The sequence below is a fragment of the Copadichromis virginalis genome, linkage group LG23 (genome assembly GCF_057382275.1).
Source record: "Copadichromis virginalis isolate Kocher_CV1m ecotype Utaka linkage group LG23, C_Virginalis_male_GT1.1, whole genome shotgun sequence".
Taxonomy (NCBI): Eukaryota; Metazoa; Chordata; class Actinopteri; order Cichliformes; family Cichlidae; genus Copadichromis; species Copadichromis virginalis.
Genome location: NC_140639.1, coordinates 28,416,522 through 28,442,982, shown reverse-complemented (window position 1 = coordinate 28,442,982; position 26,461 = coordinate 28,416,522). Strand labels below are relative to the sequence as shown.

Here is a 26,461-nt window from a genome sequence, read left to right as displayed (position 1 = left end):
TTTTCTTTCAGCCCTCCTCCGTGTGTGTTGATAGAAGCTGAAAAAGTTAAGAAGATTTGGCAGCTCAGCAGCAACCAGCCAGCCAGTGAGGGAGGAACAGGTTTCCGGTGGCCAGAGGCAGGCGGCTCACTTGCCTGGGATTAAGTGGGATCGGGAGGGATTACAGCCCTCCCTCCCTCTCTCTCTCTCTCCCGTTCAGCTCGATGAAAGCGTAGCGCTCTGTCTGCTCTCCTGGGAATATTTTCCCATCATATAAACATTTACCTGCTGCTGTGCTGGAGCTGACACCGGCAGGAGGAGGGTGACGGCGCGAGGAGTCCTCGAGGCTGCAGGTGTAGCGGTAAGCTTCACCAGGGTTGATTTGTTTGAAGAGAGGAGGGCTTGGATTGGAGGAAGGCCACAGGGATCATCCCGGATAGGTGTTTACTCCTTGAGGAGATCCTACTGGTTTATTCCTTAAAAATATCCACTTTTCCAGCAGCTATTTGCTCTGTCACGTCTGTCTACCCTCACCCTTTCACTAACTTCACCCTCACAGTGGCTATGTGAGTATTTACAGACATATTGGGGAAACAAAGGCAAAAAACTCCTTTCAGCATTATTCTTTGGTTTTATTATTCGTGTCAATATTGAGATGATTTATAAACTCTGTATTGGCAGCTGCTGTCAGGTGTGCCTTCAAGCACTGATCCTGTTCGCGCTGGCTGCTGGAGCTGTGGTTGCACCTCTGCATGCTCATAAATGTGGTCCTAAAAGTTTTAACTGCACGTTTCACAGATGTTTTGCAAATTAACTGAAAGTTTGAACAAATCAAGTCTGAACCTGATTATGTGTGTAGAAAGGTTTTAATGTCATGCATGTAGACGATGAAATCACCTAAAGACCAGCATCATCGAACGTTTTGGGGAATGAAAAGGGTGCTGCATGTATTTGTGCTTCTGTCAAATTTTGACATTATGGTTTTTGGTTGTTAGGCTGCTGTACAGTGTAGGGCATCTGCGGACCTTTTAAAAGTGACAAATTTAAAATCTTTAACCTTCTAACATCCACCAGATCACCTGTGACCCATGTCGGTTCAGGGCTGATTTAATGTCCATCTAATGTCCACCTCTAACTCTGACAGAAAAACTGTGACAAAACTAACAAAAGAACAAAAATCTTATAAACAGTTCATTGCATAATGACTGAAACCAGCCCACTGAATGAACAATGGGCTGGGAGGTCAGTTCCTTGATCATATAGGTTGGGGAAACGTTTCTCCCACTGAAAACGCTATGTCCAGATGAACAGAATCAACCTTTTGACACAGTTTATCATATTCTGATGGCTGCTTCCAGCAGGATAACACAACATGTCACAAAGCTCAAAATCATCTCAAACTGGAGGAGAGGAGGAGATTGGCATCATGGATGTGCAGCCAACAAATCAGCAGTAACTGTTTGATGCTGTCATTTCAACATGGTCCAAAAGTTTCCAGCAACTTGGACTTATTTTTTGGGCAACAAAAGAATCAATGCTGTGCCAGGAAGAGTTAAAGCAAGTCTGAAGGTAAAAGGACATCCAATTCATGCATATCTGGGTTAGGTAAGAAAGGCGTAAATCTTACTATAGCCACGTTTGATGTGGTGTGTTTCCTTCCTGATGGATGGTACTGTCTAAATATTCATGTACTTCACTTGGAGAGCTAGGGATATCGTAGACTCTATACAGGGAAGTCACAGTAAACTGAAGGCAGTTGGAGTTGTTGTAGTGTTATTAGTACATCTGTATTGTCTTTTTTTTTTAATGCAAACCTCTTTTCTGTGCCAGAGCTCAGTTTTAGCAATAAACATTTAACAAGACTTCAGATTCACTCAAATAAACTATTTGTTGTTTTCTTTTCTTTTCTTTTCTTTCTGAATATTTGACTTTTTAGCCCTAACCCTAAAATAGCTGTGGGTGATCTGGTGGATGTTAAGAAGTGAAGCTCATCTTTTAAAGCTGTACCAGCAGACCTTGTGACGTTTCTTGCTTTTTAAAATCTTTTCAAAGACCCGGCCGCTCATGACGTGACAGATGTCAGCGGTTTTCATGAGACTCGAGTGACAAGAGAATAAATCTGAGCTCGTTTAAATCGGCGCATGCTATTGTTTTGTGCAGCGGTTCTCAAACCTTGGAGTTAATGCAGGAGGACATGGATGCTCTGGATTACTGAACCCCTGATTTGTTTTTTAAACCCTGTGAAGTCTGACTGTCACCTTAGCTTTCATGTTTTTGAAAAAAGGAAAAAAAATGCACTTTTTTTTTTGGAAAGAAACTAAATTTTGCCATCTTTTTGCAAAGAACTACTTTGTTATAGCTTAGGCTTGAGGGTTAGGAGTATTTAGACCTCCCAGGGTTAACTGCGGTGAAAAAGATTACACCAGATGTAGCTGCTAGTTGTAAAATCCCTGGATAAGATGGAGCTGATGGAGCTCTTTTATTCACTCCTGATATTTTTGCACTAAATAAAAACAGGCTTATAGAGGTTTCAACGCAACTGTTTCATTATCTGAGTAGAAACGTGAGAGTCAAAGGCTCAGATGGTGTTTTGTACAGACTAGTAAGACACAAAAACACAATGCAAAACTAGACAAACGCCACAAGCTGCAGCAACTTCAGAGCTAATGAAGCCTAAAACATCAGAGTAAGTCATCCTGTCAGCCAGATGCTGCTAATCAAATGCACTTGATTGACTGAATAATTAATAAGTGTGAGTGCTTCTATAAATCAGGGTGTTGGGGTAAAATTCACCCTAAGATCAGACCGTGCAATGCTCAAACTGGCCTTTTGTGAAATGACCACCTGTTAAACCTGCAGACCCTCTCCTTCACCCTGCTGAGTCCTCGGTAGCTCTGAGGAACAAAGTCTGCTTTTACTTCACATGTTGTATAATTATTGTAATAATTATTATCATAATAATTGTTATTATTATCAATACTAAGTGGTTTAAGGTTTCCATATATGTAAGGGATATAATATACAGAATATAAAGAGTTAAAACTCAATCAGCTCCACCTTAAAAAGCTCTAGCTCTATGAATCGTCTGATCTAATATTTCAGGATACTTTTGCACAAATCTTATAATAAACTGATTTTTCTCCAGGTTACTGCCCGTCCTGGCGAGCAGCAGCAGGTGGTCAGGGTCAAAGGTCAAGCTTTCTGTAACCATGAGGCAGGCGGTGGAGGCTCAGGTGTTAAATCCGCACTGTGAGTTGGGAGAACACGGTCAGTAGGAGTGTTTTATGGTTTAATGATAATGTGCTTACACACGTTAACCACAGATTCAGCCTTCTGCTAACGTGTCTGAGTTTGTGCTGCAGGTTTGCGTCAGATCCTGTCTGACGTCATAGAGGAGGTGAGGCAGTCTGTGAGTCAGGACATCGACGGAGCAGAGATCCTCCACAGTCTGCTTAACGCCGCCTGGCTGCAGTCACTTCTCAAGGTCTGAAAACTTGAAAAACAGAATTAAAAATCCTGGTTTCAGCGGTTAGTTTTCAGCGTTCCTCATTATACAGGGTGGGCCATTTATATGGATACACCGTAATAACATGGGAATGGTTGGTGATATTAAAGTCCTGTTTGTGGCACATTAGTATATGTGAGGGGGCAAACTCCTCAAGATGGGTGGTGACCATGGTGGCCATTTAGAAGTTGGCCATCTTGGATACAACTTTTGTTTTTTCAATAGGAAGAGGGCCATGTGACACATTAAACTTATTGGTAATGTCACAAGAAAAACAATGGTGTGCTTGGTTTCAACGTAACTTTATTCTTTCATGAGTTATTTACAAGTTTCTGACCACTTAGAAAATGTGTTCAATGTGCTGCCCATTGTGTTGGATTGTCAATGCAACCTTCTTCTCCCACTCTTCACACTGATAGCAAAACCGCAGGAGAAATGCCAGCACAGGCATCCAGTATCCGTAGTTTCAGGTGCTGCACATCTCGTATCTTCACACTACAGACAATTGCCTTCAGATGACCCAAAAGATAAAAGTCTAAGGGGGTCAGATCAGGAGACCTTGGGGGCCATTCAACTGGCCCACGACGACCAATCCACTTTCCAGGAAACTGTTCATCTAGGAATGCTCGGACCGGGCACCCATAATGTGGTGGTGCACCATCTTGCTGGAAAAACTCAGGGAACGTGCCAGCTTCAGTGCATAAAGAGGGAAACACATCATCATGTAGCAATTTCAAATATCCAGTGGCCTTGAGGTTTCCATTGATGAAGAATGGACCCACTATCGTTGTACCCCATATACCACACCAAACCATCACTTTTGTTGTTCCAACAGTCTTGGAGGGATCCATCCAATGTGGGTTAGTGTCAGACCAATAGCGGTGGTTTTGTTTGTTAACGTCACCATTCACATAAAAGTTTGCCTGATCACTGAACTGAGGGTCCTGTTCCAATTTTTGTTTTGCCCATTCTGCAAATTCTGTGCGCCGATCTGGGTCATCCTCGTTGAGATGCTGCAGTAGCTGGAGTTTGTAAGGGTGCCATTTGTGAGTAGCTAATATCCGCCGAAGGGATGTTCGACTAATGCCACTCTCCAGTGACATGCGGCGAGTGCTATGCTGTGGGCTCTTGCTGAATGAAGCTAGGACAGCCACTGATGTTTCTTCATTAGTGACAGTTTTCTTGCGTCCACATTTTGGCAAATCCAACACTGAACCAGTTTCACCAAACTTAGCAAGCAGTTTGCTAACTGTAGCATGGGAGATGGGTGGTCTCGTAGGGTGTCTTGCATTGAAATCTGCTGCAATGACCCGGTTACTGTGTTCACCAGATGTGTTAACCTCTTTGACATGTCAATAGCTGTGAACAAGGAGAAACTTGTAAATAACTCATGAAAGAATAAAGTTACGTTGAAACCAAGCACACCATTGTTTTTCTTGTAACATTACCAATAAGTTTGATGTGTCACATGGCCCGCTTCCTAGCGAAAAAACAAAAGTTGTATCCAAGATGGCCAACTTCTAAATGGCCACCATGGTCACCACCCATCTTGAGGAGTTTGCCCCCTGATGTATATTAATGTGCCACAAACAGGACTTTAATATCACCAACCATTCCCATGTTATTACGGTGTATCCATATAAATGGCCCACCCTGTACTTTGGATCATGCACCAAAATCTTACATCTTATCTTATATGAGGAAAGATGACTTACACCAGATTTATATACAAATAACATAAAATACAAAATGCAGGTAATGTAATCTAAAGTAAATGCAAAGCCTAAATGTCCTCTGCTAATTTCCTTTGTTTTAGTTAAGAGACGGTAAAATGTGTCAGTAGGCTTTGCAGGGAGATCAAGGGGTGGTTCTACAAGCTGCTGAATCATACGGGTGTACTTTGTTTATCACAGGACTGCATGCCTCCCTCAGAGTATCTAAGGTCAGATGTTTCCTCATTCACTGTAGTTTTGATATTTGTTTTTATTACTTGACTGTTTTCAGGTTTATGAGTGTTTGCAAAGATATCTAAGAGATTCTCCTGCACCAGCTCTGGATTACTCTTCGGGACTCTCGCTTGAGGTTCATCTTCCAAAACAATTTAATGTAGTTATCATGTCCAAATGTTGTTTGGTTGGGTTTTTTTTTTTTTTAAAGATATTGAATGTTTCTGTCTTTATAGTTGCTGATTGATATCAGGTCCTTACCAAGTTGCTCTGAAGAGGCCAAAGAGCTGTACCATCTTCTGCGACAGCCACACCTGCAGGTTAATAAACCACTATTGGTTTCACGTTGACGTACAGAAGAGGTTAAGGGCCTATAAGGCCCATTGTAGCTCAGGCATATCCGTAAATCCTATTTTTTTGTAGTTAAATTTTCATGTACTCATGTTTAGTGCATATTTTGATTAAAAAGGGGGAGTGTCATTGATGATTATGTTGGTTTAAATAAATCAACACCCCTGAGTCATACTGTCAGAATCTTCGAAGCACAGACCAAGGAGGAGGAGTAGCAAGCTTTCATTCATTAGCCTTGTAATCCCGCTGGAAAACTCAAAAACAAGTTTTATTTGTTGTTATTTATCATCATTCTGATCCTTACTTAGAGTTTCTACGGTATCTGACTTTTATCTGATTTTGTGCTCAGCTCAGATAAAATAATTATTATGGCTTATTTTAACATTTATGTAGATGCTGAAAATGACAGCCTCAATTCAGTCTATTATTAGACTCAGATGCCTTCTCTTAACATGGAAAAGAGCCCACCCACCACTTTAATCACATTCTGGATCTTACATATGGCATAGAAGCTGAGCATTTATTAGTGGCCCTGAAAACCCTCTTTGTCTGATCATCTGTAATAATAATAATTAAATAATTTAAATTTACAATAATGGATTACAAAGCAGTGGGAATTAAGATCTCATCATAGTACATCATAGTCATTGTTATTGTTCTCTGTGCTTGTCCTGCTCAGTGCAGTGTTCGATACTGTCAACAATAATATTCTCTTACAGCGATTAAGAGCACACTGTAGGTATTACAGGTACTGCACTGCAGGGGTTTGTATCATATCTCTCTAATAGACTCCAATTTGTTCATGTAAATGGAGAGTCCTCTTCACACACTAAAGTCAATTATGGAGTTCCACAGGGTTCTGTGCTAGGACCAATTCTGTTTACATTATACATGCTTCCCTTAGGCAGTATCATTAGAAGGTGTAGCATACATTTTCATTCCTATGCAGATGATGCCCATCTTTATCTGTCCATGAAGCCAGATAACATATACCAATTAGTTAAACTGCAAAAATGTGTTAAAGATATAAAGGCTTGGATAATCTCTAATGTCCTGGGCCCTATTTCAGGAAGCCGGTTTAGTGCAAAGTCTGAGTAAGTATACCATGAGTTAACGAAAACTCTGGGTTTTCGGTTTCACAAAGCGAGTTTAGATTAATTCTGAGTGAGTCACTATGACGACACACTCCGTGAAGCTAACCTGCCCCCTAGCAGGTTTACTTCAACTAACCCTGACCTTCTCCGCCTCTTTGTCGGAAACCTGACTGTAGGAAGTGTCAGACATGGCGTGCCCCTTCCTTGAAGAGCCAGTAGATGTTGAAGCCCAAATTCTCCGCAGAGCTCTCCACCGGGAGAGAGTGATTAGAGCGCGTTTGGACATTTTATCATTTCCTGATGATTTTCTGTGTGAACGTTACCATTTTTCAGCACAATCTATAATTTATTTGAATAACATCCTCAGGCCTAATATTGCTCATGTGACACATCGCGGACATGCTCTCAGTTCATTACATATTATTTGTATTGCACTTCGTTTTTTTGCAAACGGGAGCTTTCTGTATAATATTGGTGACGCTGAGCACGTTTCCAAGGCTACCGTCTGTCGGGCAGTCAGGAATGTTACAGTTGCACTGAAACGTCTCCTGTACTCGTTTGTGGTGTTCCCCGGTCATAGACCCACAAGATTTATCAAAGAGGGATTCCACAAAATTGCAGGTATCAGGATGAACAAAACCTAATTCATGACGTGATGATACTTGAACTACTACTTAAATTTTACATTTATTCCCACCGTTCCCAGGCGTGATTGGCTGTACAGATGGCACTCACATTCCAATCATTGCTCCTTCAGTAAATGAAGGAGACTATGTGAACAGGAAGTCTTTCCACAGCATTAATGTACAGGTACATAGTTCCCTGTAGCATTTCAAACTAACAAATTATTTCATTATAGTAATGGATGCTAATTTGTGTTCTCTGCACTGTGAAGATCATATGTGATGCTGCCAACATTATCACAAATGTGGAAGCCAACTGCTCAGCCTCTGTGAGTGGTGGTGGTGGAGGACCCCCACCTGTTTTTCAGGCCTCCGCTTTTTTTTTCTGTTGGCTATGACGGGTCACATTTGAGCATACAGAGTAAGCAAATATGTACTTGTAATGTGCTCAGATAATTTCAATAAGTGCTTACAGAGGGGAAATTAATGTAGCCTCTAACTGCAATTGATTTACATCGGACAAACAGACCAAGCACTATGGCTCATAATACAATTACACCTTACCTGTTTGGACTATATTTTTATATTTCATTTTTACTTGCTGCCAGGAACGTTTGGGGCCTGTTGGGTTGCACCTGCGCTCACATCACATCACAAAATAAAATGTATGAAATAAAAAATAAAATTAAATATAATAAAATAACGTGTTAAATGGGTGGAAATCCCTAGATCAACGTTTAAATTAACACTCATGCATTGACTCTGTCGGCTATGTTTTGCCATGCATGCTCCCTTTCTTTTGCAGCTGAGGCTGTGTTACTTTTTTTCCGCGGAATTTGCATGTTATCGGCATATGCTGCCATCAGAATTTCGGCCTCAAGCGCTGTAAAATACATTGACCGCGCCTTCTTTCCCTCCGTCTCCATGGTGACTCGCTTAATCTGTGCTCCACTAATCAGGGCTTTATGTATCCTCGTGCGCGCGCTTAACTTGGGGTTAAAGCAACTCCGCGTTGACTGAACTAATTGTTATCAGCCTTTCTGAAACCGAATATTCCGAGTTGGACAGTTCGGGGTTACTCAACCCTGAGTATCGTTTTTCACTCTGAGTTTTCTAAACCGGCTTCCTGAAATAGGGCCCAGCTTATACATTCAGATAAAACTGAGGTTATTCTATTAGGCTCTGAAAATCCCAGAAATGTGGTGGCTAACCAGATGCTGACTCTGGATGACATTACCTTGGCCTTCAGTAACACTGAGAGCAATCTTGGAGTCGTTTTTGACCAGGCAATGCACATTACAAACAAATACAGGGAGTGCAGAATTATTAGGCAAATGAGTATTTTGTCCACATCATCCTCTTCATGCATGTTGTCTTACTCCAAGCTGTATAGGCTCGAAAGCCTACTACCAATTAAGCATATTAGGTGATGTGCATCTCTGTAATGAGAAGGGGTGTGGTCTAATGACATCAACACCCTATATCAGGTGTGCATAATTATTAGGCAACGTCCTTTCCTTTGGCAAAATGGGTCAAAAGAAGGACTTGACAGGCTCAGAAAAGTCAAAAATAGTGAGATATCTTGCAGAGGGATGCAGCAGTCTCAAAATTGCAAAGCTTCTGAAGCGTGATCATCGAACAATCAAGCGTTTCATTCAAAATAGTCAACAGGGTCACAAGAAGCGTGTGGAAAAACTAAGGCGCAAAATAACTGCCCATGAACTGAGAAAAGTCAAGCGTGCAGCTGCCAAGATGCCACTTGCCACCAGTTTGGCCATATTTCAGAGCTGCAACATCACTGGAGTGCCCAAAAGCACAAGGTGTGCAATACTCTGAGACATGGCCAAGGTAAGAAAGGCTGAAAGACGACGACCACTGAACAAAACACACAAGCTGAAACGTCCAGACTGGGCCAAGAAATATCTCAAGACTGGTTTTTCTAAGGTTTTATGGACTGATGAAATGAGAGTGAGTCTTGATGGGCCAGATGGATGGGCCCGTGGCTGGATTGGTAAAGGGCAGAGAGCTCCAGTCCGACTCAGACGCCAGCAAGGTGGAGGTGGAGTACTGGTTTGGGCTGGTATCATCAAAGATGAGCTTGTGGGGCCTTTTCGGGTTGAGGATGGAGTCAAGCTCAACTCCCAGTCCTACTGCCAGTTTCTGGAAGACACCTTCTTCAAGCAGTGGTACAGGAAGAAGTCTGCATCCTTCAAGAAAAACATGATTTTCATGCAGGACAATGCTCCATCACACGCGTCCAAGTACTCCACAGCGTGGCTGGCAAGAAAGGGTATAAAAGAAGAAAAACTAATGACATGGCCTCCTTGTTCACCTGATCTGAACCCCATTGAGAACCTGTGGTCCATCATCAAATGTGAGATTTACAAGGAGGGACAACAGTACACCTCTCTGAACAGTGTCTGGGAGGCTGTGGTTGCTGCTGCACGCAATGTTGATGGTGAACAGATCAAAACACTGACAGAATCCATGGATGGCAGGCTTTTGAGTGTCCTTGCAAAGAAAGGTGGCTATATTGGTCGCTGATTTGTTTTTGTTTTGTTTTTGAATGTCAGAAATGTATATTTGTGGATGTGGAGATGTTATATTGGTGTCACTGGTAAAAATAAATAATTGAAACGGGTATATATTTGTTTTTTGTTAAGTTGCCTAATAATTATGCACAGTAATAGTCACCTGCACACACAGATATCCCCCTAAAATAGCTAAAACTAAAAACAAACTAAAAACTACTTCCAAAAACATTCAGCTTTGATATTAATGAGTTTTTTGGGTTCATTGAGAACATGGTTGTTGTTCAATAATAAAATTATTCCTCAAAAATACAACTTGCCTAATAATTCTGCACTCCCTGTATGTGGTTCTGCACATTCATGCATATATTACTTCTAGGCCAGACTATTGCATTCGATTTTTATCAGGCTGTTCTAAAACTTCCCTGAAAAAGCCTTCAGTTGATCCGAAATGCTGCAAGAAGAGTACTGACAAGGACTTTAAAAAAAAAAAAGAGAGAACATTTTGTCTCAGATTAGCTTCTCTTCTTTGGCTCTTTGTTCCTCCAGAATCAAATTTAAAATCCTTCTCATCACATACAAGGTCTTGAATAATCAGGCCCCATTTTATCTTAAATACCTCATAGTGGCAGTTAACCATCCCTCACTTTTTCCTTCCCCTTGTCACCAAGTACTTGCTCAAAGGGGGTCATCTGATTGTTGAGCTTTTCTCTCTGATATTGTGGGGTGTTTACCTTACAATATCCAATAAAATACAAGTACAAAGCACTTTGAGGGAACAGTTGCTGTGATTTGGCACTATATAAATGACATTGAATCCAACTGAAAATTCCCAACATTTCTTTTCTGTATTTCATTAGTGAACTATAGTATTAGTGAAACTATGATTTAAATGTAACTAGACTTACATATGTACCTGTGTCTTTTCTATTGTTATTTGCTACTCTTAATTGTTACTGTTCTTAGTCTCAGTCTGGTTTGTCTGTTTTCCATCAAGGCCCTTCTTTCGGCTCATGATACAATAGCTCTGAAGGACTATGAGCCGGTGTTGCCCCCAATGCCAGAAGACCTGCCGGACGATGAGGAGGCCACCCGGATCGTCTGCCTGGTGAAGAATAAACAGCCACTGGTGAGATTCCTGAGCTAATACCTCCTCAACAGGCAAATGAAATCTGGTTTGTACAGATGGTTCTGAGCTGAGTAGAACATCAGTAGACCAGCTATTTAGGAACTAAGCAAGCTTTTAATGAGGCAAAAATCTTTTGTTAGGTATGAATCTAATTTATTATTATCTCCTTAATTAACAAGCTTACTGGGACAAGGAAAATCAAAACCTTTCAGTTTTCAAATCAAAGAAGAAAGTATGTAAATTAAATATTAATTCAACGTAACTATGGCCAGTCAGTCCCCCAACCAGGGGGAAGTCTCTGGCTGTGTCTAGGAGAAACTGGTCGCAAATAGGAACATGGTGCTGCACCTAAACCCCCTTTTGATAGCTTTGGCTTTGGCTGTAGGTTGCATAGAAGACGCTAACAAACATTCACTAAATACTTGCTAATTGGCTGCAGGCTGTGAAGAGTGCAGCACAAACTTGCAACAGAGACCCTTCATCTTCAAAATACGTCACTGGATGATGGTCGGTGTCTTCCATGCAAACTATGGCCAACTCCAGCAATCTGCTAGTGTCTAAAGCAAACACAAGTAGGTTTTGAGGGCAGAGTTATTTTTGTGTACTCTTATTATGAAGGGATAGAGTCCAAAACAGTTTATTTTAAACATATTTATTTCTGATTTAATGCTGGATAACTTACATAGGAGTCTTTGGGGTTTGCTCCAGTTACCACTTTAAGCTTTGGCTTCATTTTGAAAGTGCTGCTTTGTTTGTTGTGTGCAGTGCATGACCTAAATAGAGGCATCCACATACTTTTGAACTTACAAAAAGTTCATTGTATTTTAGGTGGATGCAGAAGTGGATATAAAACCAAAATCATGTGGAGAAGCAGGAAACCTGACTCTTTAATCTGGACCATGAAGGAGTTACTTTTTTTCAGGACTGCGTATGTAGGCAGATGCTCCTGAATATTTTAATATGTTGGGTTTTTGGCCAACTCAAAATAAGTCAAACAGATGACAGAGAGCAGATGTTTGATTCATAATCTGTCATTTGTATAATTGTCTGTTGATGCTACAGATAAATTTCGAAGAGCAAAAGCCACTGGAATAGAAAGGAAACAAGACAGTTAGGAGACATCTGATGCTAATTTATCATCTTTTTCTATATGTCTTAAATGCATGCAAATGATTACTAGTTCAAACCTTGCTTTATCCGAGTGGAACATGATTCTGTTGTCTCACAGCTTTGCAACCACCACAAAGTTGGCAAGCTGTTGCCCAATGCTTGTCCTCCCTGTGCAAAAAGCCCCAGAGGGGGGATCCGCCATCACTTGAACACCTTGAGGCGTTTGACCCGACAGAAGCTTCACAGAGGGACAGGGTTCGGGGTCCAGAACCCCTCAGCTCAGAGTTGGATGCTAAAAGCAAATGATTCGTCATGGTGCAGAGTTCGGAGAGGAAGCTACCCGCCAACCGAGCCAATGCATCACCTGACAGAGGCTCGACCATACCCGTTACCACAATGTAAGCCTTTGACTGGCTGCCAGGTGTGCTGCAGCACGCCGATGTGCCAGTGCAGAGTTTGTTACTCCAACATGTTGTGGGAGCAAAGGTCAAATCGCTCTGCACCTTCAGTCTGCAGTTCGGTCCTGATTGGTAAGGAAAGATCTGGGCCTTGTTTTCCAATGAGTGCATCTTTGAACTGCTTTTATTTCAACCTCTAAGATGCTTTTGGAAAACAAGCTGGTTCTTCATCACTTCTAATTGCACTGTCTTCATCCATTCATCCATCCCATTCACTCATGGATTAATAATGTCTGTTTTCTCATTGGAGACGTGGACGAGCTCAACAGTGGAGACGAGTACGAAGTAGGACAGTCCACTGGTGCTCCATCACCATTTCCCCAACGTTTGACCATGACTCCACCATGTCTCAGCATGCATGATTACTTCCAGCCAGGCCTGTCTCCAAGGTTCAGAACTAAAAGCCCTTGCATCCGAACAGCCCCACCCAGCCCCATGCGGCCTCACCGCATACTGGAGGTGCCGCCCGTGGAGCTCGTCAAACAGGAGAGTCTGGACGAGCTGACGACGACTGTACAGTTGGCCGCCAGCTCCATGGAGAGCAGCACCAAAGACATAAAGCTCCTTGGGGAGAGGATGGCAGCAGCCACAGAGCACATGTCGGTGACAGTGCAGGACAACTCGCAGGCTTTGCTCCTCCTCACGCAGGTTGTGGACCGGTTGCAGACACTCCTCACAGCCACCAGATCTGAAGTAAACACCCTTAAAGCTGCTGAGCAGGAAGGCACTTTGAAGAAAAGCCCAACTCAAAAGCCTCAAGGGCACCAGTCCCCATGTTCCTTCAGCTCCTCCTCCAGCTCCCTCAGCAGCTCCTTGGACCCTCCTTCCACCTCCCAGTTGGGCAGCTGCCAGTCTCCGTCTTGTCGTGGATCTCCCTGGGACACAGTGAAATCAAAAAACTCTCCTGTGGCACAGAAGAAGCACAGCCACACTGATCTGGAAACATCCAAACATCAGCTTACAAATGGCCTGTTTGATGAGAAGTTCAGTCCCTTGAAAGGAGGTCGCTCAAACCAGCGGAAGAAAAAGAAGAGGAAGAAGGCGACATGAGAGCTGTCCAGAAAGTGGCCTTCTTTGGGTCCTTTGTAGGAGCACCGTGGCTACCCTGCAAACAGTGGTAGTTCATGTTTCTTTTGTCTGTTTCATTACATTTCATCTGTGGCAAATCAGCTCCAGTTTCCCTTCGCTTGTGTCACTATTACGTTATTTAGGCCTGAATTAAACCTTCAAGTCTATTCTTGCATATCCATCAGAGCCACATCTGTCCATTTTATCTTCATTTATCTGACCTGGCAGCAACTGTTTATTCTGTTTTTTCATTTCGTCTTTCTCAGGGAGCAACTATAAAAAGAAACGAGATCACAGGAGAGATTTTTATAGCTCGGGTGATTCACGGAGGGCTTGCGGATCGCAGTGGTGAGCCCTTTTTTTTTTTTTTTTTACCCCCGTTTAACCCCCTATAGCTAATGTCTGTTGTTTAGATGAGTAAACCCTAACTCTAATCTTAACTCTAGACTTTTACTGGAGGATTCCTAGATTAAGCCTAGTGCCAGACTAAAAGAAAACATCAGTGACGATCTACACTGGAAAACATCTGACACGTAGAGCTTAAAGTTATGCATTAATGCAAAACTGAACTTTCTGTGCTGGTGCTGAGGACAAATTGTTTGCAAACATCTGTTTTGGGGCTTTAACTTCATCTTGCACTCTTTATTCTGCAGATGTACACAGACCATCTGATTGTGTTCGTTTTCAATGTTGGGATGATTCATGTAGGAAGACAAAAAAAAATCTTCCTGGTCAATCTGCTTCCAAATTCTAGTGCTAGTTGCAATCAAGCACTTTATATAAAACATGGATCTCATCTATTGATTTGTGGAGCTTCAGGTTGAGATTTTTTTGGTCCATAAGACAGTAACTTTACCTTTCTTTATTATGTAGTTTTCACAAGTGAAGACAAAATTAGAATCATGTTGAACTTTTTACTGAGGTCATGAATAAGGTGGTGGGTAGGGTCGGCACTCCTAGACAAAGGGATGGATCTTTGCTTCCAGAGAAGCTTCCCCCTGCTGACCATTAGGGGAAAAAAATGCAGGTTTCTCGTATTTCTGCTTTGGCATCACTTTTCAGACCCAAAGCTTATACTATATGGGCAAAAGGGCTAGGCCATCTCCACATTAAATCTACAGGAGCTGCTCAGCCATGAAGCTCATAGGTTTTGTGCTGATGTTAATGCTGGAGGAGATTTGGAGCTCTACAGTTATCATAAAGACAGGGTGCATGGCTAGGTGATTGATTTTAGACACCTGTGCCAATGGGACTCAAAATACCTGAATTCAAATAGTAAAAGGTGTGGCCCCGTACTTTTGTCCATGCAGTGTACGTCTATATTTGTTTTTGTCCCATTTTGGGAGCATTTATAAGACAATCCTAACAAAATAAAAGGTTCAGAACCAGAGACATGGACTGGTTGGGTTGGACAAAGTTTTTGTTCATGCAGACAGGACTTTCTTCTTCTGGTTACAGACACATCCTCATGTGGCTTTTACCTTTACCATGAAAAGAAATGTAACTTTAGACAAGTTTAAAACATCCACACTGGTTATATAGTATACTAAAGAAGCTCTGACAGGCAGCGATTGGACCTGTAAGCTTTTAAATGACAAGTTGTGCTTAAATTTGATTGCTTTTGTTATTGATTATAACAATATATTGATCATATTTTCGTTGAGGTTTTAGTGTATTACAAACAAGATAAACTACAGTAGATTAAAGCACATAAAAGTTAACAAAACTAAAGAAAACATGAAATGAAAAACTGATATCTTTTTTACAGGGAGTGCAGAATTATTAGGCAAGTTGTATTTTTGAGGAATAATTTTATTATTGAACAACAACCATGTTCTCAATGAACCCAAAAAACTCATTAATATCAAAGCTGAATGTTTTTGGAAGTAGTTTTTAGTTTATTTTTAGTTTTAGCTATTTTAGGGGGATATCTGTGTGTGCAGGTGACTATTACTGTGCATAATTATTAGGCAACTTAACAAAAAACAAATATATACCCGTTTCAATTATTTATTTTTACCAGTGAAACCAATATAACATCTCCACATTCACAAATATACATTTCTGACATTCAAAAACAAAACAAAAACAAATCAGCGACCAATATAGCCACCTTTCTTTGCAAGGACACTCAAAAGCCTGCCATCCATGGATTCTGTCAGTGTTTTGATCTGTTCACCATCAACATTGCGTGCAGCAGCAACCACAGCCTCCCAGACACTGTTCAGAGAGGTGTACTGTTTTCCCTCCTTGTAAATCTCACATTTGATGATGGACCACAGGTTCTCAATGGGGTTCAGATCAGGTGAACAAGGAGGCCATGTCATTAGTTTTTCTTCTTTTATACCCTTTCTTGCCAGCCACGCTGTGGAGTACTTGGACGCGTGTGATGGAGCATTGTCCTGCATGAAAATCATGTTTTTCTTGAAGGATGCAGACTTCTTCCTGTACCACTGCCAGAAACTGGCAGTAGGACTGGGAGTTGAGCTTGACTCCATCCTCAACCCGAAAAGGCCCCACAAGCTCATCTTTGATGATACCAGCCCAAACCAGTACTCCACCTCCACCTTGCTGGTGTCTGAGTCGGACTGGAGCTCTCTGGCCTTTACCAATCCAGCCACGGGCCCATCCATCTGGCCCATCAAGACTCACTCTCATTTCATCAGTCCATAAAACCTTAGAAAAACCAGTCTTGAGATATTTCTTGGCCCAGTCTGGACGTTTCAGCTTGTGTGTCTTGTTCAGTGGTGGTCGTCTTTCAGCCTTTCTTACCTTGGCCATGTCTCAGAGTATTGCACACCTTGTGCTTTTGGGCACTCCAGTGATGTTGCAGCTCTGAAATATGGCCAAACTGGTGGCAAGTGGCATCTTGGCAGCTGCACGCTTGACTTTTCTCAGTTCATGGGCAGTTATTTTGCGCCTTAGTTTTTCCACACGCTTCTTGCGACCCTGTTGACTATTTTGAATGAAACGCTTGATTGTTCGATGATCACGCTTCAGAAGCTTTGCAATTTTGAGACTGCTGCATCCCTCTGCAAGATATCTCACTATTTTTGACTTGTCTGAGCCTGTCAAGTCCTTCTTTTGACCCATTTTGCCAAAGGAAAGGACGTTGCCTAATAATTATGCACACCTGATATAGGGTGTTGATGTCATTAGACCACACCCCTTCTCATTACAGAGATGCACATCACCTAATATGCTTAATTGGTAGTAGGCTTTCGAGCCTATACAGCTTGGAGTAAGACAACATGCATGAAGAGGATGATGTGGACAAAATACTCATTTGCCTAATAATTCTGCACTCCCTGTAATGCATGTTTGTGTTTACATAGGTCTACTCCATGCAGGGGACCGGATCATAGAGGTGAACGGTTTTCCTGTGGACGGGATGGAGCCTGAGCAAGTTATCCAAGTTGTGGTGGGTCATTTGTTCATCAAATAAAATGTGCTCTTGCTGTTGTGTATTGTTTGCATCCAACATTGGTTCTGTTCATGCTCCATTTTGTTTTCTTACAACCAATCAGCAAGCTCGGTCGCATGGCACCATTATGTTTAAAGTCATTCCCATCACAGAAAGGCCGGTCCACAACCAGACCATGGTGAGTCTTTTACCACAGCTCCATTATTATTGTCTCTGTTCACATAAAAAATATTTACCCCTATTTTGTGTGTTTCTCTTTGCTAGCTATACGTACGGGCCATGACTGATTACAGCCCTCAGCAGGACCCGGCCATCCCTTGCGCCGATGCCGGCATGAGCTTCAGAAGAGGCGACATCCTGGAGATTGTGGACCAGACAGATGCCCTCTGGTGGCAGGCAAAGAAACTACCCAGCAGCACAGCATGTGCTGGCCTCATCCCCTCCACCAACCTCCTGAAACGGTCAGATATGGTTCTTTTAAGCATGTTCTTCCAATCTTGGACTGCATGTAATAGGCTTTCATTTTGCTGTTTGGTCATTTTTATGGGTAAGGTGTTAAAATTCCCTGATTCATTCAATTCCATCTCCTAAAAGTCATCTTTAATTCAGTTCAATTCAATTTAACAGTATTGAGATACAAATTAATTAAACTGAACTGATTAAAAGAAGAAGAAAGAAAACCTGTGAGCAAGCACTTGGCAACAGTGGGGACAAAAACTCCCTTTAAAAAGGAAGAAACCTCCAGCAGATCCAGGCTCAGAGAGGAGCGGCCATCTGCCGCAACCAGTTGATGGGTTGCAGAATGGAGCTGAGGACAAATTTATATACAACTAACATACTATAATATCTGCTTATTTTTCTTTTCATTTTCCTTTTGGGGCTTTTCCTCTGACATATTCTGACTTTGGCCCTTAAGAGCTACTTGTTTGGTAACACTGGCCTCTTCAGCTTGTTTTTCTTGAATTGACTGCTGCACTGTCTCATTTCGGGCCTGAGGATTTTCTAATTTAGTAAAACTGACCTCTTTTTCTTGCTATTATATGTCCAGACATGATCGAAATGTTGTGATGCTTACCAGGTCTTTAAAATGAGATAAATACAAGTTCAGATAAAGCATGAAATATGACATAAATATTACACTGTATGTTTATTTGTTTAACAGAAATTCAAGCCAAAATAGAGAAGCTGTGTGTGAAAAACTAAGTACAGTCTACTGCTTCCATAATTAGGAGGGTAATTAGCACCCAGGTGCTGATAATCAAATACAATTGCTTTAACTGATCTTCCCCAAGTATGAGCACCTCTTTGAAAGCAGAAATGTTGGCAGTTTGCCGGTCTGGAGCATTCAGTTATGTGATGTGTTTTTTTGCTGGGATGTCAACTCTTGGTAAGATTGTGGTCCTGGGCACATTGCAGTGATTGACCATGACTTCCTCTGTATATCAAAGTATTCTAGAATCAAATGTGAGGGCATCTGTCTGACAGCTGAAGCTTGGCTGAAACTGATCATGCAACAAGACCAGATGACTCTCTGTTATGTCCTACAATGTATAACCTCAGAAGTGCAACAGTATGTCCTTTATCAGGTTAGGATTACATGAAAAAACAAAATTCATATTTGGCTTATTCAAGGATGGCCATGTCTGCATAAACAAGTGATAAAAGTGAGACTTTAAATAATAATGAAATGCTCTTCCACTGGGTTTAAAGCTTTAAATATCTGATTTAGATTTTGTTGTTTGACATATCCAGATGACTGGATGGATGGAGCTTATCAGCTAATGCTTAAGGCTAGCTGGCTAGCAGTAATATTTGTGATCCTAGTTTGGGTTAAAGCAAAGTATACTGAGCAGCCAACTCTTTATAGTAACCTCTAGTACAATCAAATGCTGAGCAAGGAATCTGAACTGAATCAGACTGAAAAGGGACATGTATTGAATGTATTCAGTGAGACTTAAAACGAGTAATTTAGATCATTTACTCCTCAGGAAATTGTTTCCTGGAGTCATAAATGAAGTGAAAAATCAAATATAATGTGAATATATATATATATATATATATCATATATAATTTGGGAGCATCACCTAGAAATGTCTTTTTTGACATCTCATAATATTTTACAGGTGGCATAAAAGTTGTCTCATCTTACTCTGTTTCTGCTTGTTGTAACAGGAAGCAGAGGGAGTTCTGGTGGTCACAGCCTTACCAGCCACACACCTGCATTCAGACCTGTGAGTGCGCTCAGGTTTTCTTTTAATCATCATTAAAGTCACTGCTTTACAGCTTCACAGATGAGTTTTCTTTGTGTTCTGCTCCATGCTTACTGAAGTGAGCACTGTAGAGGAAGGTAAGAATAGACTACATTAAACTTAATCAAACTTGAATCGTTCTATAACTGATCTGACCTTAATTATCTCTGTTTTTCCAACCACAGAGGAAGACTTAATGGCGATTGATGACAAATGTGTGGAAGCAGGTAAACCTTTACCTTCCATTTACTGTGTAATGTGCCTTTTATTCATCTTTTACACACAAACTAACTAACCACACAAAAACGTCTTTGCTTCTCTGTCTTTAACTTGTGTCTGTTTGTGTTTCCTGCCCCGATAGACGAGGAGGCATTTGATTCTGGTAGGTAAGTCTTTGCTGATATAATCCGTTCTGTCCCTGAATTTGTTTCGTGCCCTTCAAAGGAAATTTTTGTTGTTGTTTCTTTTCCAAACGTTCCTGCTGCCTGATGGGGAAATGTCAGAGGAGCTCAGAGAAGGTGAGAAAAGCTTAAAGAATTGTGTTCTTATCTGCCTCACAAGAGTAAATTTATACATTTCTTTAATTTAATTTAATTAAAAGAGCAGACCTCCTGACTTGTTATGGAGATAGGTCACATGTTCTTACTTGGACTGATATTAAATCATATATTAAAACAATAAAATTCAATAGTGCAGGAGCCAGTATAGAAACACAAAATATGAGCATAACGGTCCTCTGTTTTATAATTGGTGTGTTGCATTTTAAGAAATGTAGCATTTGGTGTTTTTGTAGCTTATCGCCGGGGTTTCTCTTCTGCCGCAGACTTTTTTTTCTGTTAATCCAGCAGTGCATCATAAATCCCTGAAGTGCTGTTTAATTTGCAGAGGTAATTTAGACTTTCCAGTAATTTACATCTGGGAAATGGAGGCTGACGCAGTTGCTTTGGTTGATTTCAGGTCAAAATGATGCACTGTATTATTTTGCATGCTTTCTTTTTTTCATGTTTGACATTTTAGTGTGTAGGGCTTTTATTGGAGTCATTACATAAAAAATAATCAAGATTTTTACAAAAAGACGAGCCTAGCATTAAATGGTAGATAAAAAGGAGACCTTTTCATATGCTCCAGCTTGCTTTGAGCAGCCATCTAGCCCATATGGTGATATGACCAGCGAAAGTTTACCCAAAATGCACTTTGAAATTATGCTTCTTTCTGTTCCTCCACTCTGACCTAGGGATATGACTCTCAGCCTGGGTGCAAGAGGTTTAAGTTGAATCCCGGACTAGCCCCCAAAAATGTTAGTTCTTACATCCATGGCTCAGAGAAACATTTGAGTAGCAAGTCTAAGAATTTTTAAATAATACAAAAATAATTTCTCCCAAAGAAAGCAAATAAGAAAAACTGAAGCAAATTCACAACGCTTCATCAGTTTGATTGCTGTTGCTCCCAACTCACCAAAGCAAATTTCAAACAGCAACTAAAGCCAAAGGTTGATGCTGATAGAAGAGAGAGAAAGAGCGGCCCATAGCATAGCTGCATCTGGCTTTATATATGCAGCTGACCTTCAGATTATTAACAATGACAGAAAAAAGAAAAACATGGTAGTTAATGTGCTGGCTCAGCGAGGCACATGTAACAGTCACCGACACTAAACTGGTTTAGTTTTTGCGATTGAAAGATAGTTGAGTTTTGCGATTGAAAGTGTGGTATATCCCGTGATACTGCCTTCGCAGGTGTTTATAGGAAAAACAAATTAGGCCATAAATTGTGAGATTTATATTTCAATGTAAAACTGGTTTTAACAGAGGTACGAATTTTTCAACATAATATTTAATAGTAGCACTGGAAAAGCAAAGAAAATCAAGTGTAAGCATAAAACATTGACACAAAGCAGCTTGCAAAGTACCCCATAACTAGGGCTGGGTATCGTCACTGATTTCTAGAATCGATTCAATTCCGATTCACAAGGTCCCAAATCGATTCGATTCAATTCAATTTGATTTGAATCTGGGAAATTTTGACAGTCAGAAATATTATAATTCAGATCAGTACATTTACATATTTTTGTATCTATAAAAAGGAAGCTGAACCTCGTAAGACTTTATCAAAGGTGTGAGCATCACAGCAGATGCCTTTGTGTCAAAGTAGCTGAAGATAAAACACAGAAAAACATGAAGGTGATTTTTCTGGCCTGGGATTTTATAAAAATATTCTGCAGTACATCAAAAACAAAAGAAAACCATTAATCAACATATGAACATTACCTCTGAAGTTACAGCGGTTTTATTAGAGACACGGCTGAGCATTTTGCATAATTTTAGAAAGTTTAAATTTGTTCAGTATTGAACGGCAGAAATTAGGTTTTCTTTTCGGAAGTATGTAAAACGAAAAAAACCAGCGGTCAACAGCGCTGTAAACAACGGTAGACTTGTGCGTAACAAGCAAGCGAATAATGCAGAAAACATATTTTTAGATGGGAAACTGTTCTTGAAGTACAGAGAGAGAGAGAGATGTGCATGAAGTGTGATTTTATCGTGGTGGAAGCAAAACAGTAAGAGTGAATTCATGACGATGTTTATGTGAAGCGCAGTTTGGCTCTTCTTTTGCTGCTGGTTTGGTCAGTATTGTTTGGAGAGAGATAAAACTAACAGCTTTAGAATCAGCGCAAAAAGGGCGTAAACACAAAGTGCGGACCCGCCAAAACATCAGAATCAGTGAGCTGTCAGCTTTCAGCCCCAACCGTGTCCATGCCGTCGGGTGAGAAAGGCACATCTCACTGATTCTGATCCGCGGGTCCGCGCTTTGTGTTTACACCTCTGTGCAGAATCCGTGTTCCTGCTCTCATTTACTGTCTTAGCTGTTTGGTGGTTGTTGAAATTTTGAGGTTTCACCTGAGATTCTGGCATTTCGGGCAAAATAAATTTATATTAAAACATCGATTCAGGATTTTAATGAATTGATTTCACGTTATCCAAGCCAGAATCAATTTTAATCGATAAATCGATTATAAAAACCCACCCCTACCCATAATCGTAGCACAAATCCTCTGTTATTATTTGTAACAGGTGTGTTGCATTGTGGGAAATGGGAAGGATCCAGTGTTTTTGTGGCATGAACCACACTAAAGACTAAATACTGTATGTATGCTTATCTGACTTTTTCTTTTAATCCAGCAGTGCATCATAAATCCCTCAAGTACTGTTTGAATTTGCAGAAATATTTTAGACTTTGTTTTAGGGTGGAGGCTTTATGGGACACGCGGGCTGATGTAGTTGCTTTGATTGATTTAAGGTCACAGATAAAATCCAATCCTGTGTATCTCTGTCTCGCTCCCCACCAACACACATTGGCTATCATCTGGATTACCCAGGAACAACTTACAACTAATAAATCTAATGTAAAGGGGAAAAAAAGTGTATATATAGCAAATTTACAACTTAAAGTTCCTACGTTATTACTTTAACGGTTACTACGCATCCTTGGACTCTGGTATTGCTTAGTTTTCAGTAATTTCAAGTAAAAATTATTAACAAAACCATTTGGAGGTAATTTGACCCTAAAATAAAAATAATTGAAATGCACAGAAGACTAGCTGTTGCAGAGATATAATCTTCCCAGTGTGTCCCGGGCCTCCATTCCTTTCCTGAAACATCTCATGTAGGAGGCACCCAGGATGCATCCTGATAAGATGTCTGAACCATGAGGAGTGGCTCTGCATTATTCACTGTGTTTTGCAGAATTATTTTTAATTACACTGTGTGCAAATATCTGTATTTTTTACATCTCTTTTATTGTTGTTACCGATCTTTTTTCCACATGTCTCACCGTGTTATGTCCTGCTTTTTTTTTTAAAATCCAAACCAGAGGAGGATGACTTTAGAAGCAACATTGAAGGAATATATTTAGGTAAGCCTTCTCGAGCAGCAAATTATTTCTCTTATAATGTTGCTCAAACTTGTTGGTATATTTAGAGTTTAGTTCTGTTTCTGTGTGTGTTGTGGATCCATTTTTGAGGGTTATCTACTGACATCTGTTCTTTTTCATCAGCGGGCTTTAGGCGCAGCATGCGTCTGTGTCGGCGGCGGGCTCACAGCACCACCCAGCCGTCCTGCAACACCCGTTGCCCCAGCAGCTGCTACAGTGCCCTCAACAGTCCATATGAGGAGGTGGTTCGTTACCAGCGCCACTCAGAGGATGTACACCGCCTCATTGTCCTCTTAGGTACAGAAAACATTTCAGTCCTTTAGTTTAGCTTACCAAACATCTACACTCATAAGCCTTTTAGATACACCTTGATAGAATCGAGGTGGGTGCTCTTTTATCTTCAGAGCTGTCATAATTCAACAAGGTGCTGGAAACACTCTTCAGAGATTTTGGCCCACATTGACATGACAGCGCCACACATTTGGTGCTGTTCAAATAACCAGTATGAGATGATTGTGTGAAATGGTGTGTTATCCCGCTGGAAGGAGCCATAAGACGATGATGATGCTCAATTAGTACTACTGGCTTAAAGTGTGCCAAGAAAATGTCCTCCATACGGTTACACCACCTCCACCACGAGCTGGAACTGCTGATAAAAAGGGAGGATGGATCCACGTTTTCAGACCAGGCAACATTTTTCTAAACTCTTCATAACTTGGTTGTAACAAGTGGTTATTTGAGTTATTGTTGCCCTTCTATTAGCTTGAAGCAGTCACATAGAAAACTGCGACAAACTGGATATTATCTCTTCTTTGTGTATGCATGTGTAATGTATATATAGACACGTGTGTGTGTGTGTGTGTGTGTGTGTGTGTGTGTGTGTGTGTGTGTGTGTGTGTGTGTGTGTGTGTGTGTGATTTACATTGCTGTGCTTGAGAACCTCCATCTACCGGAACCAAATTCCTTGTATGTGTCTGCACATATACTTGGCCAATAAACATTGGCCAATAAAAATTCTGATGCTCAGTTTGAACTTCAGCAGGTCATCTGGATCATGTCTAAATGCCTAATGCAATAACAAGCAGTTGAATGAAAGTATATACAAACAATTAACATGCGCGTGCTTTTTCAGGTCCGTCTGGTGTAGGTGTGAATGAACTTCGAAGGCGTTTGGTTGAGATGAACCCAAACATCTTCCAGGGACCAGTGCCATGTACGTAATCATCTTTTCAGTCACAGACATCATGAAAATTTTTAATTGAATTCAAAAACACTATTAAGAAGCAGAGTTGCCTGAGAAATCCTAGGCATTCTCTTCTTTCTGGGCTCTTTGTGTTTTTGTCTCAGATTCTGTAATAATCAGATTAAATGGTTGATTTTTCTTTTTTCCTTCTCCAGACACTACAAGAGCACCCAGAGGATATGAGGAATCTGGCAGAGAATATTTCTTCGTCAGCCGAGAAGTCTTTGAGAACATGGTTTATCACAACAGGTACAGCTGTCTGCACACATTAAAACATTAATGAAGTTGTGGAATGTAGATGGAACTGATGAGAGCTTAGCCACAATCGATAGATTTTAGCCCCACTGTCTCTGTCTTTTTTTTGTCCGGCAGGTTTCTGGAGTACGGCGAGCACAAAGGGAACATGTACGGCACCAGCATCGAGTCTGCAAAGGAGGTTTTAAACAGCGGCAAGATCTGCGTCATCGACATTGAGCCAAACGCAAGTCCAACTCAGACACAGTAAAGAGAGCCAATAGATAAATAAAAGTGTTTTCATGTAAATTTGTATATCCTTCTTTAGGCCCTCCAGGCAGTGAGGACACACGAACTGAGGGCCTTCGTCATCTATGTTAAGCCTCCGACTCTGGAGCGCCTCAGGGAGACAAGACAGGACTCGTACATCACCACCAACTACTACGTCAACCGGCCATTCAAAGTATGACGCTGGGCTTAGTTGTCTGGTTAAAACATCCACTCTTAATTTGGAGAAAAAAATTTCTTTTTCCTAATAAGATAATTATTTACATTCACATGTGATCGCTCTCATCCAATAGAGCATTACAAAGATATTGGTACACACAAGGGAAGGGATTTGATTTGGGAGGTCTCAAATTTTATAGGAACTTTTTCTTTACCCCCAACTTGACTTCTTCTGTTTTAATTAGAATAGGCAAAATCTATATCGGCCTATGAGACCTCCCACTCATACAGTAGAAGTAGTCTTATCTTTGGTTTTACTTCATCAGGATGAAGACTTCCAGGAGATGGAGGAAGCAGCACGGAAGATTGAGTCAAACTACTGGCAGTTCTTTGATCATGTGATCATCAACAATGAGCTGCAGGACTCCTGCGTTGAGCTGCTGACTGCAGTGATGAGGGCGCAGGACGAGCCACAGTGGGTCCCTGCCAGCTGGATTCGACCCACGTCAGAGTCCTAGGAGCAAAGTAGAGGAGAGGACGTCGGGTCAAAGCAGTGATTTTTTTTTCTTTTTTTTACTGTACAGTTTTTAAAAAATGAAATCGTGACATGTAAATTCAGTGATTGCTTTTGTAAATATACGTGTGTGTGTGTGTGTGTGTGTGTGTGTGTGTGTGTGTGTGTCACATGTGAGCTGGACTTTAAGTCTCTTCAAATCCCCAAAGATGAAATGAAGCTGGATCCAAGCTCAAAGAAATTCCTGAATTTGTGTCCGTTTGTCACAGTTTTGTTTTTTATTTTTTCAGTCAGCAGGAACATATGTAGCACCTCTTCAAATAAAAGACGCCTGCAGGACTTAAATTCAAACAAAACTGCCTCTTTTCCTGCCCTCCTCCCTATTCTTGTACACAGACTTCCAATAAAAGAAACATATATCTAAAGCATGTTTGTCCCCTTTGGCCATAAATGATTTCTTGATCCATTCCAGCCTAAAATGACACATTCTCATGTAAAATGGTGGGTAAAATGAACAATTAACGTAAATAAACAAAAAAAAATTGTATTTTTAAAGGTATGTTACTGTACACCCAAAGCACTGATGTTTGCTAATCCTTGAAAGTTAAAAAAAAACAAATAAAAGTTTGCAA

At 40.9% G+C, this 26,461-nt stretch overlaps 1 protein-coding gene across 1 annotated transcript; it reads left to right on the top strand.

The window, feature by feature from the left end:
* Window positions 1-15: 15 nt before the first annotated feature.
* On the top strand, window positions 16-26,400 carry mpp4b (MAGUK p55 scaffold protein 4b). Its single transcript, XM_085448409.1, has 22 exons — window positions 16-340; window positions 3,125-3,246; window positions 3,342-3,463; window positions 5,489-5,566; window positions 5,667-5,750; window positions 11,027-11,158; window positions 14,061-14,142; window positions 17,130-17,215; window positions 17,322-17,396; window positions 17,483-17,679; window positions 19,391-19,449; window positions 19,548-19,565; window positions 19,653-19,694; window positions 19,829-19,849; window positions 19,971-19,985; window positions 23,332-23,373; window positions 23,515-23,688; window positions 24,524-24,604; window positions 24,790-24,883; window positions 25,007-25,115; window positions 25,197-25,331; window positions 25,642-26,400. Exons 2-22 carry the CDS (start codon window positions 3,189-3,191, stop codon window positions 25,831-25,833), a joined length of 1,896 nt encoding a protein of 631 aa, XP_085304535.1. The 5' UTR covers window positions 16-340; window positions 3,125-3,188; the 3' UTR covers window positions 25,834-26,400.
* Window positions 26,401-26,461: the final 61 nt, after the last annotated feature.